The sequence below is a fragment of the Emydura macquarii genome, unplaced genomic scaffold (assembly GCF_026122565.2).
Source record: "Emydura macquarii macquarii isolate MOO-44397 ecotype Brisbane River unplaced genomic scaffold, CSIRO-AGI_Emac_v2 contig_480, whole genome shotgun sequence".
NCBI lineage: Eukaryota > Metazoa > Chordata > Testudines > Chelidae > Emydura > Emydura macquarii.
In genome coordinates, this window is record NW_027130617.1 from 9804026 (window position 1) to 9820063 (window position 16038).

At 40.5% G+C, this 16038-nt stretch overlaps 1 protein-coding gene across 3 annotated transcripts in view; it reads left to right on the forward strand.

Annotated features, from left to right (window-relative positions):
- DIPK1A (divergent protein kinase domain 1A) overlaps nt 1-16038 on the forward strand; it is a 36507-nt gene that overhangs the window by 15487 nt on the left and 4982 nt on the right. The window contains exons 1-4 of one of the 3 annotated variants that reach the window (XM_067538465.1): nt 3117-3923; nt 12961-13095; nt 14488-14595; nt 15679-15855. In XM_067538465.1, coding sequence (XP_067394566.1) covers nt 12976-13095; nt 14488-14595; nt 15679-15855 — 405 coding nt within the window. In that variant the 5' untranslated portion in view covers nt 3117-3923; nt 12961-12975. Of the gene's footprint in view, nt 1-3116; nt 3924-11505; nt 11763-12960; nt 13096-14487; nt 14596-15678; nt 15856-16038 lie in introns of those variants that run through there. The other 2 variants (XM_067538466.1, XM_067538464.1) reach the window with 2 other exon arrangements.

Sequence of the window (16038 nt, forward strand, 5' to 3'; positions counted from 1 at the left end):
TTACATTATACTAGTCCTTCCAACAGTGTTTTTTCAATAGAGAATCTGTTTCCTTTGAAATGTTATCTGGACCCCAAATATCAACTCTTCTTAAGGTGTTCCAGGGTCTACCATTCTTAATGTAGGGGAAAAACAAATTGTAGAGAGCATTAGGAGAAGCTCTTCAGAGGAGCAATTTGAGGCAACTGTTTTTATACAGTACTAAGGTCTGTAGTAAATTTTCTAAAGAATTAATATTTCATTTGAAGCATTTTGATTTTATGATCCACTTAAAGATACATAATTGTTCAGAGAATGTTTGGTACTCAAATTTCTGCAATGTCACTTCTTTATTCCTCTTGTGGCTGGAACTATAGAAGGGAAATGTAACATGCTGTTGTTTAGATCTGACCTCTACTGAGTTAGGAGCAAAGCATTAAATTAGAACATACCATCTTAAAATGGCTGTTTAAAATAATTCCATAAACTGTTAATAAAACATTAAGGTTGAATGAATAAATAACAGTAAACACCAAAATTAAGGTGCACATGCAACTTTAACAGTGGTCCCTTGCACTATGTATTATAATATTTTAATTATATTAGGGCATTATTTCTAAAATAATATGGTATCTTACAACTTTTTTTCTACAGCCATGATTACTTTCCTCTGGAACAAATTAAGACACCCCTTCTCAAAAAGGGCTACATATTTTTATGCCAAATTTCAACTTTTAACCCACAGCTAATCTAGCTATGGATTTGTGTGTGTTTTGTTTTAATAAAAGTTGCAAGTATATTTTTATAATAGAAAAAGGGTATTACTTTTCTATCCTCCTATCTGGTCAAAAAGGGTGAACTGATTTTGTTCAAACTTTCTTAAATAATTCACCTCCGGGCAGAGACCATGCTAGGAAAGCTTCTTAAATCAGATTATTAATTGGTGACAGTTCTGCAAATTCAACTGTAGCCACGGCTGTTCCAACCTCAATAACATAGTATTTTAGTGAAGCATAGATCATTGCTACCATCTGATTTGGTAGGAAGTTCCAAATCCCTCAGATGATTCTTTTGAGACACTTTGCTACTTATAGGATTCAGATTTTAAAATAATAACAAAGCATAGGTCTGAAGATTTAAAAACCCAACTGTTTTCCCTAGCAAGGACTCTAGCCCCCATGCTTAAAAAGTTAAGCTATTGGTTTTAAAAATCAATAGTTCACTCACAAATTCAGTTTCTTCATCAGTTCTAATGTGCATGAAGGTTAAGGAACTGGCTGTTCTGGAAACTGAAATCCTCTGTTTATTCACAGGTCAGATATGATGCAGGCAGCCAAAGTGTGAGCTTTCTTACACTAGCCCATTGCTGACCTGAGCCCTGATTTGGAGGGACCACCTTCTGTAAGGGTAAGAGGCAATTCAGTCTCCTTACTACAGGTAGTTCACTCCTAGGCCTTTCTCCATCAGAGATTTCTAATAGTTACTTTTGAATTATGTACGTGGTGAGGTTTTACAGTGTTGATGACTCTTCTAAATTAGAGAAAATATACTATCTAAACCATAAACCATGATACTATATCTGTTGATTTGGAATCTAGAATTAGAATCTTTTCTGGATGAATAATTCCATTATGGGATTTCTTGAACCTTCCTTTGAAGTGTCTGGTACACTGTCAGTGTTGTCTAATCAACTAGATCAGTGTTTCTCAACCTTTTAAGTAGCAAGTACCCCCTAACTTCTGAATATTTTATTAAGTACCCCAACACTCAATTTTCCACTCTGAGAAATACAATCTTTTTCCCCTTTACTGCTGGACGACTGTATTTCTCATAAAGCAGGAGAGCTCTGAGCTCTGCAATGCTGTGTGGCTGTGGCAGACCACAAAACCCCCTGCTGTTTCTCCCCTTCTTCCTCCTCCCCTTCCTCCATATAGGAGCGAAGGTCAACGCCAGCCAATCACTGTGCCCTGGTGGTGGGGTCACGTGGTGTTCTCCTCACACAGGTGGGAACTTGTGAGGTATGAGCAGGCACTAGTGGCCTAGAGTGTATAGCAGCGCTCCCCATGGCCATCCCTAAGGGGGGTGAAGGCCTGGGGTAAATCACATTGTGTGGGCCCTCTTAACATTTTTATATTGGTAAAATCTGGGGCTGTCATAGTTGTCAATTTTGAAATTGACAAGTAAGCCTGCAGGTAGAGCCTGGCCCAAGGACTGGGCAAGCTGCTGGGCTCTCCACCTGGCTTTCTGGGCACCGGGCATTGAGCAGGGGAGGGGAGCTGTCGCCTGGCTGCCAGCCTGGGAGGTGGACAACTGCCACCTGCTCCGAGCTGGGGCGGAGGAGGCTTCCATGCAGGCTGGGACTCGGGGATGTGGGCAGGCGGCAGGCAGCTGCTGCCCATCTTCAAGCCAGGGCGCGGGAGGCTGTCTCTCAACTCAGACCTGGGGTGTGGGTGGCTGCCACCCAGCTTTGAGCCCAGCTTGCAGGGCACTGGAGGCTGCTGCTGGGCTCCCACCTGGGAGCTGGGACTGGGTGGGATGCGGCGGCTGCCACCCAGATTCCCAAAAAGCCAGCGGCTGCCGCCCAAGCTGGCAGCTGCTGTCTGACATCCCAAGAAGCCGGCAGGTGCTGCCCAGCTTCCCAGGAGTGGAGCAGCTGCCGTCCACCTCCCAGCTAGGAAGTGGGACTGGGCGGGAAGCCAGCGGCTGCTGCCCACCTCCCTCAGAAGCTGGCGGCTGCTGCCTGCCTCCCATCTGGGAGCTGGGATCGAGTGGGAAGTGGGCGGCTGCCACCTGGCTTCCTCGGAAGTCGGCGGCTGCTGCCCGCCGCCCTTCAATGGGTTTTTCGCTGCATACTCCCTGCCTGTGTCCACGTACCCCCAGGGGTACACATACCACAGGTTGAGAAACTATGAATGAGATGGACCAATTGTCTGATCTTGTTTGACAATTCCTGTGTTACTATATACTACTTCTGTCATAAGTTGCAGTTTTCTGTAAATAGTTGTTTGAGGAAGGGGAGATGGAGAACAACTAGGTTGCAGGAAAGAGGAGTCTCAAGTATTAGAGTTGTTCTAAGCTACATGGATCTTTAAAAGTCAGCTTTCTTTATTAAGAGTTGGTTTGGTTAATTTTATTTCATGTTCCTCTCAACAATTTGTATTAAAGGCATGTAATATCATCTTAAACTACAGGATAAGCATCCACAGTACCCGAAGAACAGTTATAAAAAATTCCAGTAATCTTTTTCAAGCATCATAAGCAAAAGTTTAAGTTCAGTTACTATAAACCACAGTATTTACCATGTCACAGAAAATTTCGGAGAAGTCAGTAGTGACAAATACTTTGAAAAAGGTGTTTTATATTTTTAAACAACTGTGACTATTATTTCTAGGTAAATAGTCTCCTTGTATTTAAAGGAAAATAGCGCTCATTTTGTTCTCTCCAGCAGTTTAAAAGTGTGTAAAGGATAAAAAATTGTTCTCATAATGAATAAAGCATGTTTCATAGGTGACTGTCATGTTGAAGTGACTTCATTTGCAACGCTGGCAGTTTAGGAGCAAAAAGCAGGACTCTAAACAAGTTTTAGAATGTAACATTTCAAATAATTTAAAAAATGAAATGTTTTGTTTAAACATAAGTTTTGATTGTTAAAACATTATTAAAGCAATTTGACAATTTTATTTAGTTTCTTACAGCAGGTTGTCACAAGTGGCATTTCTTCAACAAGATGGCTGCTGGGGCTCAGACATGCCAATTTATTTTTTCCAAATACATTTTATTCATGGCAAGTTCTACTTCTTGCTCTTATTGAAGCTTTGGATTTTTGGATGGAGCCAGGTGAAGTTCAGTTTTTCGTGGAAGACTCAAGCAAATCTAAGTGGAATACACAGGGAGACATTGGTATTAAAGTGTCATCCTTATTCTTCAAACCTTGATATCAAAAGGTGAGAGAACAGATAGTGTTGCAGTTCAAGCACTAGACTGGGAGTCATGAGATCTGAATTTAGGTCCTTGCTCTGCCACGCACTTCCTATGTGACCTGGCAAATCCCCAAGTCTCTGTATGCCTGTTTTTCTGTCTGTAAAATGGAGGTATTAATATTTCCTTACAATACAGATGGTGCAAGTATACATTTATTAATGTTGTGAGGTGCTAAGATGCTACAGTGGTAGTGTAAAACAATCATGTATTTAGCTTTTTTGGGGCATAGAAATTTAAATCTTACCTCAAGGCATTAGGACTGTTGAAATGCTTACAGGTGTGTTATTGCTTTTGTATTTAACTTATTGCATTATGCAATGTTTGAAAAATCCATTTGCCTGATCTGACCAAGATTTTCTTTGGTTAGTGCCATCAACATTTGCAAAATAACTCTTTTAAAAAAAAAAAAAAAAAAAAAAAAAAAAATGTAGCTCAGGAGTTCTCAAACATTCTTGTAGAGTGGGTCATCTCCTCCTCGGGATTGGGTAACATTTTCAAAAGCATCTAAGTCACTTTTGAAAATGGGATTTAGACTTTGAAGACTGGGTCTATGCGACAAAGTTAGGTTGACATAAATTGCCTTGTATTGACCTATTTGTGAGTGTGTCTACACTCAAATTTGTCTCCAGTCAATGTAAACGCCACATTACAGTGACACAACAGAACCACCTCCTCGAATGGTGTTGAGCTATGGTTGATCTACTGAGGTTGATGCAGTGTGAGTGTAAATGCTGCATGACCTATGTCATCCCTAACAGTCCTGTAGCAGCTTTTCCCCAATGCCCAGCACTGACCACTCTGGTCACAATTGTGAACTCTGCTGCCCAGGGGCCATGTAAACTGGAAGCTATCCACCTTTTAGAACATCTGTGTATTTTTAAATGCCTTTTCATGATCACCCAGCTTGGCAAGCACATGTAGCAGCTGTCTCTTGTTGCAGGCAATTGCCCGGCTGACCATGCTGGCTCCATGCACTAGATGTGCTTCTGTATAGAATAGATTGGAGGTATTGGATCTCCTGGGCCTGTGGGGAGAAGAGATGGTGTGGCACAGCTATGGATTAGCCATGGAAATATGGACATCTATGAAAAGACAGCACAGAGGATGGAGGCAAAGGGGTACGATGAGGATCAGCAGCAGTGTCATGTGATAGTGAAGGAACTCCACTAAGCATCCCACAGACCACATACCTCCAAGGAGCTTGAGACACAGACCCTTGCTGTGAACAGTAAAAGAGGAATGGGGGACTGTGCTGGAGTGTCTGCACCATATATGCAAGTAAGAGGTTGGTAGACTCCCTAGGGAGGCTGCACGAAAAGCAGCCAATAGGAGAGTGGCTGCAAGGAGCAGCCAGTCAGGGCCTAGCAGGCACATATAAGAAGAGCCATAGGGCAGAGCCAGTAGCTACCTGGAGCCTGAGGCGAGAGGACTGTGTCTGGAGTAGACTCAAACCCTGTAGCACCTTGGACAAAGCAGTGCAGGCAGAAACCCAGGGAGAAGATAAGGTGCTCCAGATAGGCTACTGAGACTGAGGAGGGTGCTATGGCCATGTGGAAGTGGCCCAGGGAAAATGCAGTGATGATAGAGGCAGAGGGGTGCAGCAGGAGGTTGTGATCCACAGGGTTCCTGGGCTGGGATCTGGAGTAGTCTGGGCCCGGGTCCCCCCCCACTTGCCTCTGGGGAAATAGCAGGACAATTCACTGCTGTTGCCACTGGGAAAGTGGCTGGACTAGGGATATACTCCCCTGGAAAGGAGGAGCACAGACAGTGCTGGCTGGAGGGCCAAGCCATGAAGAGGATGCTGTGGTTTCTGAGGCTGCAAGAGGGGTTGCAGGCAGATGGCAGAGATCAAATGACTGTGTGCAAACTACGGATGGAGGCGCCAGCCTCAAGTTAATCCCCAATACAAGCAACAAGAGGCGTCAGCCAGGAAGTGAGGAATGTGCACTGTAACAGGGACACACAGCAGGGAAGTCCATCTATGCCAAAAGCCAGGACCTGTTTGAGACTGCACCACAAACTAGCAAGTCCCACCAGCTGAGCACTGATGAGCCCAATGAAGGGAAAAGAACCTTGGGTGAGTGTATGCATGCATTTTTTCCTTACAGTGTTTAAATATAAAGATGGCACCAGGCCTAAACCAAGTTATCAACTTCTCATTGTTTTAAACTTATGAGAAGAGGTAGCATTACAACCGACAGCAGCAGAGATACTTTCATTTTCCTGTAGGGTTGCAGGTGGGGGCACATGTGGAACCATTTGTTCCCACAGGCCATACTCCCCATGACTGGGGCTGGAGAGTGGTACTGTGTAGACACTGCAAAGATGAAGTTTCAATAGGTGTGTCTTCTTTAAAACTTTCATGGGAATAAGGGAAGGCTGGGAATTATGAAACCCGTCTTTCCCTTTCTGTTGTGATTGTACATTTAATGATGCATCTGTCTGTTTTACCTGTAGCTGCTGCCATGGCAGCCTGGAGGGTGCCATCTCCACACCCATGAAATGCCTGACTCTGATGAGGAGCAGAAAGAAGTAGATTAAAGAGGACACATTCAGTGAGGTCCTGCAGGCCAGTGCTGCATCCGCCCATGAACAGAGGGCCTGGAGAGTGAATAGAGCAGCCAGCATGGAGAAGGAAAGAATGGACAGGAGAAATTCCCAGCAGGAAAGGAAAAGGGAGAGATGCACCAGACATCCTGGGGCTTCTCAGGCAGCAAACGCAGATGCTGCAGACTGTGTTGTCCTGTAGGTCAACAATACATAGGCTTGCCACTCTTTGCAGTCGTTTGGAGGATTCCAGTTTAGCAGCTGCCTACACACTCCAGCTTTTCATGTGGCATCATGGGCTGGGTCCCTACCCTTATGTTGCACAGCAAGGACAACTATAGCTTTACAGAGGCTGGCTTGAGAGACCCACAGTTGGTATTGGTGTAGCCAAAATGGATTGGAATGAACAGATATGTTTTCTACCTTTCTAATTTTAAAGTTCTGTTGTGTTAATTTATTTTAGAAGTTTGTGTTGTATATCGTTTGCCACACACTGCATTTCTATATTTTTGTAAAATAAATTCATCTTCATTCACAACATATACTGCTGCTCAAAGCATCCCATGAAAAACCAGAGTGTAGTAATTATGAATGTACAGAAACACCAAATAATTCATCAGGTCATTTAAAACAGAGTAATATTCATAAATGTACAACAAGCATTACATACTTCCTAACTGCCCCCAAAACTTCAGGGCAGATAGAGTACAGTCCACCACAGCACATTACTGTGGCTGACCAAGTGTCCTTTCAAGGCCTTCCACAACCGCCTACCTCCATGTTGAGCTCTTCTGATAGCCCTTATATTTGACTGTTCAGAGTCAGCAGACAGCTGCTTCACCTGCTTCTCCATGCTGGTGGCAACTTTTACTTTGCTTCACTGATATTATGAAGGACACAAAAGTCAGCTCTAACCATAGGGATACTATCCCCCTGAGATCCAGTCTTCTGAGTAAACAATGCTGGCATTCCTTCAATCTACGAAAAGCACATTCAACTGTCATTCTGTGCTTGCTGAAGCCATACTCGAATCTTTCTGTGATGCTGTTGAGGTGGCCAGCGTACGGTTTCATACACAGGGGAACAAGGGGGTAGGCACTACCCCCCCCCCCCCCCCGGGCTCACCAGTGCCATTCCAACATTACCAGTTGGTTGGGAAGGAATGTCCTGCTTGCAGCTTTCTGAACAGTCTTGTGTTCTTAAAGATGTGAGCATCATGCACCTTATCTGACTAGCCCACACTGCTGTGAGTGAAGCATCCTGGTGATCAATCAACATGTGCATAACCTAGAAAGTAACCCTTTCTATTGATGTATTTTATGGCAAGATGGATTGGTGCCAAAATAGGGGTGTGTGCAATCTATCGCTCCACTGCAGTTCAGGACCCTCATTTCTGCAAATCCATCCACTATGTCTTACACGGTGCTGAGATTCACAGTCTTATTATGGGCCCTGCACACTTGCATGATAGTGGCCCCCACTGGATTTTCTATCCCCAAAATGATTTTCCACTCAGGTAGCAATGCGGGATGGCAAGCTTCCACAGTGTGATTGTCACTCGCTTCTTCACTATCAGTGTAGCTTTCATTCTGGTGCCTCTGTGCTGGAGGGCTGGGGAAAGATCCGAATGCAGATCCAGGAATGTCCATTTGCATCCAAAAGTTCTGCAGCCACTGCTCATCATCTCAAACCTGAATTACTGTGCAATCCCATCAGTCAGCACTCATTTCTCAGGGCTAGGAGTGTTCCTTGACTGTCTACAGGTGCTCCATGAATGCTCCTGACTACCTTGAATTGTTTTTTTCACTATGTCCTTCAGCAATCTGCCCTTAAAGAAATTGGTATGTCCCCATTGTTGCAATTCTTCCTGCAGCTCTACTAATATTGGAAGATTTTCATCTTGAGTTTGCAACATTTGTGATAATAGTGCAGAGGTTTATGGGCTCCATGCTTCTCTACGAGATTACAGACAGTGAAAAGGGTCACGCCTGCCTGGGTTTGTGGGATTTAAAAAAAAAAAAAAAAAAGACATGATAATTATGGGATATGGATGGCATTGTGGGATGGAGAAAGTTGCATTTTGGGAACTTGACCCCTTGCTCTCTTTTACTGCTGTGTGACTCCTTTCTACCCCACAGTGGATTGTGAAAATTTCTCAAAAGGCAGTGTGCCTGCCAGGGGCTAGTGACACACTGGGATACCAATCTACAGTGTGCTGAATTTTGCATTAACACATGCACTCCTGGTGAGTCCATGCAATACTAATGCAAGCAGCCAAGTATGCACAAGTGATATACTAACAGCAGTGGCTTTATGCTGAAGTAACTTGTGTCAACTAGAGTTTGTAGTGAAGACATGGCCTAAGTCTTTTAGGCTCTTTTGGCAATTTTATCCAGTATCTTGTGGATACCTCCCCTCTCCATTAATTATGTTATAAAATCCCTATGGTTCCTGCACCATCTGCCTTCATGTAAAAGTAATATCAGCAGAATGCAAAACTAAGGACTGACATTGACGCAAATGACAGGAGAGGTGACATATGACATTATTTAGTTGGGGTTGGTCCTGCTTTGAGCAGGGGGTTGGATTAGATGACCTCTTGAGGTTCCTTCCAACTCTAATATTCTATGATTATGAGAAGGGCTTCTGCACTACTTCTTATATTCCTGCTTCTTTTTGGGACCTAATACTTCCTTATACCGACTACTGGTAAGTGTATATGCGTGTCAAAATACATTCCCTAACAATTTTAAAACTTTATGGAGTGTATCAAAGTACCTGAGGGAATGCACACATTGAAGCCTGAGGCAAGTTACTATGGAGGGAGGGAGGTGAAGTCTTGCAAGAGTGGTCCCTTCATGGTTAGAGGCTGAAATGCATTGCTTCTAGTATTGTTAAGAAACATAGTACCTACATTTTGAAAAGTTTTATTTTGTGTGTGTGTGTGTGTGTGTGTGTGTACATAATTACAGTAAGTCCTGTCTGTTTATAACTGTTTCTTTGATACTGTTGAGTTTTCAGGAAAATTACATATTTTTAGAGGGGAAAAATACATCTATTGGAGCCAAATAAGCAACTTCTGATGGAATCTTTAAGACATAATTATTGAGCTTCTTCTCTGGAGCTGTTATTCTGAAAAAGGGAAATGGGGACCAGGATTTGGGCACTTGCAAAATATGTCACTCTTGTGGCATACCCCAGTGTTGATTGACTGTACAGCTTCATTGACATAATGTCATGGCCATGAGCAAAAGCAGCAAACATACGTTCTTGGTACTTATGTAACTTTAGGAGAGGAAGTGAAAAAGACTGCATCACATTGAAACTTCAGGGAGAAATAGGTCAGCAGAATGTAACTGTGCAAACTAGAATTTGGTTAGAACGCTTTGAATAACAATCCATGATTTGTGTTCCATGGGATATTTAATGGGTGTAAGCTGTTGGAAAGTCCAGTTCTCTTATCTGAAAAATGGAACCTTCATTAACACACTGTGCTCTTTAACATTATGCTGGGGGATTGGTTCAGTACCTGAAAAGAAGTATTCTAAAGAGCCCCTGTCATGGAATGGGAACCGTTTTGACAGCACAGTGAGATACCCCTGAGAGTGGGTTGTACATATAGTTACCCTTATTGTCCTGAGCACCTAGGAAAAATGTGGGGCCCTCTGAGTATTGAAGTTGGGAGTAGAAAGTGATCATGGAGTTTTTTTGGTTTTTTCTTCAAGGCAGTCTTGTTTATTTACAAGGGATGTACAAAGCCCTGTTCCTCTGAACACAGGAGGAACAAAAAACCTCCAAAAAGATATTTTCTTTGTCTACATTGCCAAGCATTTTTAGCCAGCAGCAGACCCAAAAGCTCCCTCTCTAGCTCCTTCCAGCATTCTAGTCCATGCGTGTCCAGGCTGTCTCTTCCAGTCTCTTGCTTTTCTTGTCTTTCTGAAGCACACACACTCTCCTACCCAAACAATACTCAACAAAGCCCTTCCACCTAGCAGTCCAAATGTCTGGGCGTGCTCCATTATGCCTTGTTGTAGGTGGGGCTCCTTAACTGTCTCTTACAGTATTTTAAATGAAGGGTGTGTTCACACTGATCAGCATCAGTGAGATGTAAACTAACCCAAACTACTTCATAATGTTTGGCATTATTCCTTCTTATGGACTTTGTTTAGTGGCAAAATTGTTAGCTCTGAAGTCTAATGATAACACCTGATTGAGATGAAAAGGAGCAGTATGTACTTCTTTGGTTTCAGGCTGTCTGTGGACTCAGGAAAACTTCACTTCAGGCTAGGTTCACGTTCTGAAGGCTCTCTTCACAACTATAAGGGTTAGAGACATAGGTGTGGGTTTGTAAAAATAAAACCTTAAATTTGTAGGACAAAATAGCAGCCACCACAGACAAGTACCAAGTAACATTTGCTTTTGTAGAGGCATAAATGATTGTAGGAAGAGTAAAATAGCTACCTCTGTTTCCACCCTAAATGCTGTCACAAAATACCTCCTACCTTAATCACTGTTCTGACCCTGATTAGTTCCTCTTCAAGTTCCCATCACATCAGAGCCAGATAAAGGTACAGGCACTGTAGGCCTTTGCCCCGATCCTGACTCTTAGCACATGATCAAATCAGCTTTCATTTTTCATAGATTAGAAAAGGAAATCAAGCTTTCCTGCTTTTTCAACTCACTTGCTTTCTTAACTTTGAACTAGTCATTGAACTCAACAGCGCTGAATAAAACTGAAATTTAAAAAATATTTTCTCTGCCCCTGAGAAAGAGGCCACCGCTGTAAAAAGCTGGTTTAGCACTGCAGCAAACTCTTGCTTCAGGTGTTACCAGTGAGTTCTACCAGTTGGTAGTTTGGTTTTCTTGAACACATTAGTAGTGAACATGTACTGCTTTAATTTAATTTAAATTATTTTAATACATTATAATAAATGTAGGCCATAATTTAGGTTGTTATAATTTCTAATTTAATTTTATATGGTTTATTTTAAAAAGAAAAATGTATTTAATTTAAATTTACACATCCAATTAAACTTTTTATTTAAAAAAAAGAAATTGATTTGTATCCACCCTATTTCAAGATCTTACAGATGAAGAAAATCCTATAAATGTAACTTGAGTGTAATTGATGACTGCCTGAGTGTTTAGACAGCCTGAAACAATAACTTCAAGAGCTGTGAACTGACAAATGTTAATAAACATAAGACGCAAACACACACACACGAAAACCACCCTAAACCAAAACTATGTAACAAGTAAGACACTTGCTACTCCACCACTTATTTGCATTGTGTTGTGTTGCATCCTATCCATTGTCTATATGTAGTCTATTTAGAGTAGGAGGTTCTTGAGGAAGGAATCTTTCTTTTTATACTTGTTTCTATGTGTCTCACAAGTAGAAATAAAACTAAATAGACCACTAATTAGAAGATACGTGGAAAACAAAAATAATATATCATGGCAATTTTTCTTTTTCTTCAAGGAAAAGTGTGTTGGAATATAATTATGAAAGTTAATTAACTTTAAAGTAAAACCAGTAGTAAAAGCAGAGCGGGTTTTGGGATGTTTATTTTTTTTAAAAAAAAAAGATAATCTACTTGTTTAGACTTGCAGCAAATTCTGTCTCTGTTTTCCTTTGCAGGTTCACTTTTTAGATTGGAGTATTTTATGCTAAGATGTTTAAACAAATTTGTATATTTTCTTGAGTGGTTTAACTTAGACACTATCATTTACAGCAATCCAATATTACAGAGCTTTCTCTCCTGGAATTGCTATCTCCATCTGAAATTGGTATGCATGTATGCATGAGACTGTGCCAAGTCTCACTGTTTTGCTATACAAAGCACAGATTTCATGTGGTGAAGAAGAATGAACAGGCATTTTAACATTTACGTAATCTGAATGTTCACTCTTCATGTTGCCAAGACTGGTCTCTGCTGCTCTGTTCTTTCCAACCCTTTCTCTTGTTCCTGAGTGCAAAATCAGATCACGAGCACTCCAGATTGTCAGGAAGGAAAAACTAAATGACCAGATCAGCATCTCCCTGTTTTTGGGGGTTTTTTTAAAGCTGGCTGCCAGCAACCCATCCTCAAACATTAAAAACCCAAATGACCCTTCCCCAGTCCAGAGGGATAACATGTAGTTGATGGGATGGAAGGAGCCAGGAAATGAAAATGTTTATAGTTTTGGTAAACTTTTACCAACTTTCCATTTGATGGTCTCATTTTTCCAATTTCTGTGATCAGAATCTTTTCCCCTATAGTTGGCATCCAACACCAGTTTTGTTTGATGATGGAACTTAATTTTCTAAAAAGGATACTGCACATTAATAAAAAAGATTACTTGATTTTATAAAGTTCTTGTAAAGACTGAATGGCAAATCACGTAAGACAGTGAAAGCAGTTCATTCTACTCCTGAATAAATTACCTTTTGTTTTTCTTTTAAATCTTCAGGCTCGCTTCTCATATATGCGAATGAAGTATCTCTTCATTTCTTGGTTAGTTGTATTTATTGGCAGCTGGATTATATATGTTCAGTACTCCACTTACACAGAGCTATGCAGAGGTCATGACTGTCAGAAAATAATAGTAAGTATACTTGTGTGTCTTGTTTGTTAAGCTTTTTATCATCCCTGACTCTATTTTTGAATTATTCAGTAGTAACAATCAAAAAGTAATATTTACTATTATATTATGCAAATACAATAATCCTAATTTTAGTTACCTACACCTAAAGCCAATTATTTTTGTACTTTATTTTCCCATCGGTTAAATGGCTCAATTGTAAACTACCATCTAATCTAATTCACTTTGTGACAGTTTTGTTATAGGAGAACCAATCAGAATTGAAATACTAATTTCAAGTAAATGATTCCCCCTACTCTTTCTGATGAGTTTATAGCATGATCATGTTACTAGGGTATTCACAAGACACTCAGGTGGAATCCCACTTATATAAGAGAGGAGCAGTGTGTTCTCCACAAGGGCCCTGTAGATTTGGAACTTCCTCCTTCACAGTCCAAAATAATCTTAGTTTATTGGCTTTTTAGGGCATACTGTCCATTTGTTTTCCCTGGCTGCAAGGGATTGGGAGGATTTTGGTGAAGGATTGTTAAAATCTTAAATATGTTTTTGGTTGCTGGACTATTATCCCTTAATTATTGGTCAAAGGGGAGTGAGTTGTTGGAATAATCTAATCTTCTATTTTTATTTTTAAAATGTGGCATAGTGCCTACCGCAAAGCATAGGTATACTTTTGTACTGAAAGAATGTATAGATTAAAAGAAATAATACTATGATCCCAATGGCAGGCTGTCCTTTGTTTCTATTCTTTCAGAATGGTGAAATCTGAGGATTCCGTGTGGAAGTAGAGATATGCATTAGCAGATCCCTATGTAAAAGTAGAGATACATGTTAGCAGATCCCTTTACAAGTTTGAGGCTTTAGCAATCATTGTGTTTCTTACATTCGTCACCCTTTCCCTAAAAATGGCATCTTCTGGCACCATCTAGCATGTTTGCATGTAGTGTTTTTTTTGTTTTGTTTTTTTGTTTTCAGTAGGTATTTTATTATATAGAGTAAAAGCTCCATTTATTCTAAGTTTCCTTTTATTCAAATCTGTCTCCCAAGTTGAATCATTTTACCCAATAAGGCCCTGATCTTGCAAACTGCTCCATGCAGGAGGACCCTTGGGCTTGTGCAGAGCCCCATTAGCTTCAATGTTTTGGTGTATTCTATTCTATATAGGTTCTCTGTGGGTCTCTGTGCAGATGCAGGGGGTCCACCTCTGCAGAGCAGCTTGCAGGATTGGGGCACATTTGAGTATTTTTGGTACCCCAGAAATATTTCAGAGTTTGTACAGCTTCTTTTTTCTCATTTCACAGGACAAAAGCATAGATATTGGAAAAGCCAGCAGGTGTATTGTCTCCTCTTTCTGTTCTTCAGCTCTTTCTAGAAACTATTTTCCCCTGTGTCTTTCAGTGTGATAAATATAAGACTGGAGTTATTGATGGATCAGCATGTAGTAGTCTTTGTGCTAAAGAAACTCTGTATTTTGGAAAATGTTTGTCAACAAAACCCAATAACCAGGTATGACTTTATTTATCTGAGCTAATACTATGATTATCTAAACCAGGTTTGGTGTTTTTTTGTTTTGTTTTTGCAGAATATTAAACAGGTCTTTTTGTAAAATGACTGACTTCAGTTAAATTTTATTTATTTAAAGAATTTTAAACTAGGGATCCTGTGGCACAGCACTCATATAATCCCACTCTAAAAGAGAGAAAGCTGAACTGTCAACCAGTGTAGAATGCTATCTTAGAAATAGCAGACAACAATTCAGAACAATGTTTGATTCCATTTTAAAAGGATATTTTGTCTGAATTTTGTATTTAATTCAAATTTCTGTTTCCATGAAATAGGATGTTTGCCACTCAATCATTTTTAACTCTAGGCATTTTAAATCTACTATGCTAGGGTTTAGCAAATCTGTGATGAATTGGCAGGGAGGAGGAAACGAGAACAGTGGCTTACCTTTTACAGTGATTGAGGTAAACACTGTAGTCCAATAAATGTATAGATTTGGTATTTCTTAGTGTATTTGATTTGGCATATCATATTATGCCAAATGTATGCTCTAAGTAATACTGTGTAACATTCTATTTCTCTAATTTGACAAATGCCACTTTGAAAATGCTGGAACTTTAAACGTACAGTAAACTATACTTGCAGTGGACTCTGCACTAGAGCAGCTATGAAATCCCACTACACAATCACTTCCAAAATTGCTAACAGTCCAGATCGTTTAAAGGTTTTGACAATGCTGGTGTACCAGTACAGTGTGCTTCGTCTATCCCGTCCTGCACCACCAAATCAAAATAAATGCCTCCTATCAGCCTTAATGGAGAAACTGCTGATGCTATTGTGTAAAGAACACTTTTACGGAGCATGGGCCTGTTGCTCTTAAAAATCATATTTGGATGCAGTGATCTCTATTAAATATGTTTTAAAGTGGCATATGATACAGGGAGCTGCCACTACCAGACTGAATGCTGGCTCCTCACAGTTTCCGTAAGCAAACCCAGCATTCTGACTCATGACAGTAGAAGACAGAAGATCTTTTGAGGAACATTTTATATAACTATAGAATCTCACTGTCTTTTTTCTGCATAGATGTATTTAGGAATCTGGGGTAATCTCCAAAGTGTCATAAAATGCCAGATGGAAGAAACTATTCATCTTGATTTTGGAACTGAACTGGAACCAAGAAAAGAAATAGTTCTGTTTGATAAACCAACTAGAGGAACGACTGTTCAGAAATTCAAAGAAATGGTATATGGTCTTTTTAAAGTAAGTATATGTCAAAGAAGAGAAAATAAACATAGCTGCTAATTTTTGTTTGTTGATTTATTTATTTATTGCCTCTTTTTTGTCTGTTCAAATTAAATGCAAAGTCAAAACCAACTAGCCTAAAGTTCCAATTAGATTAGGGATGAGCTTTTATTTTAGTTTTGAGAATAATTTTCATATTTG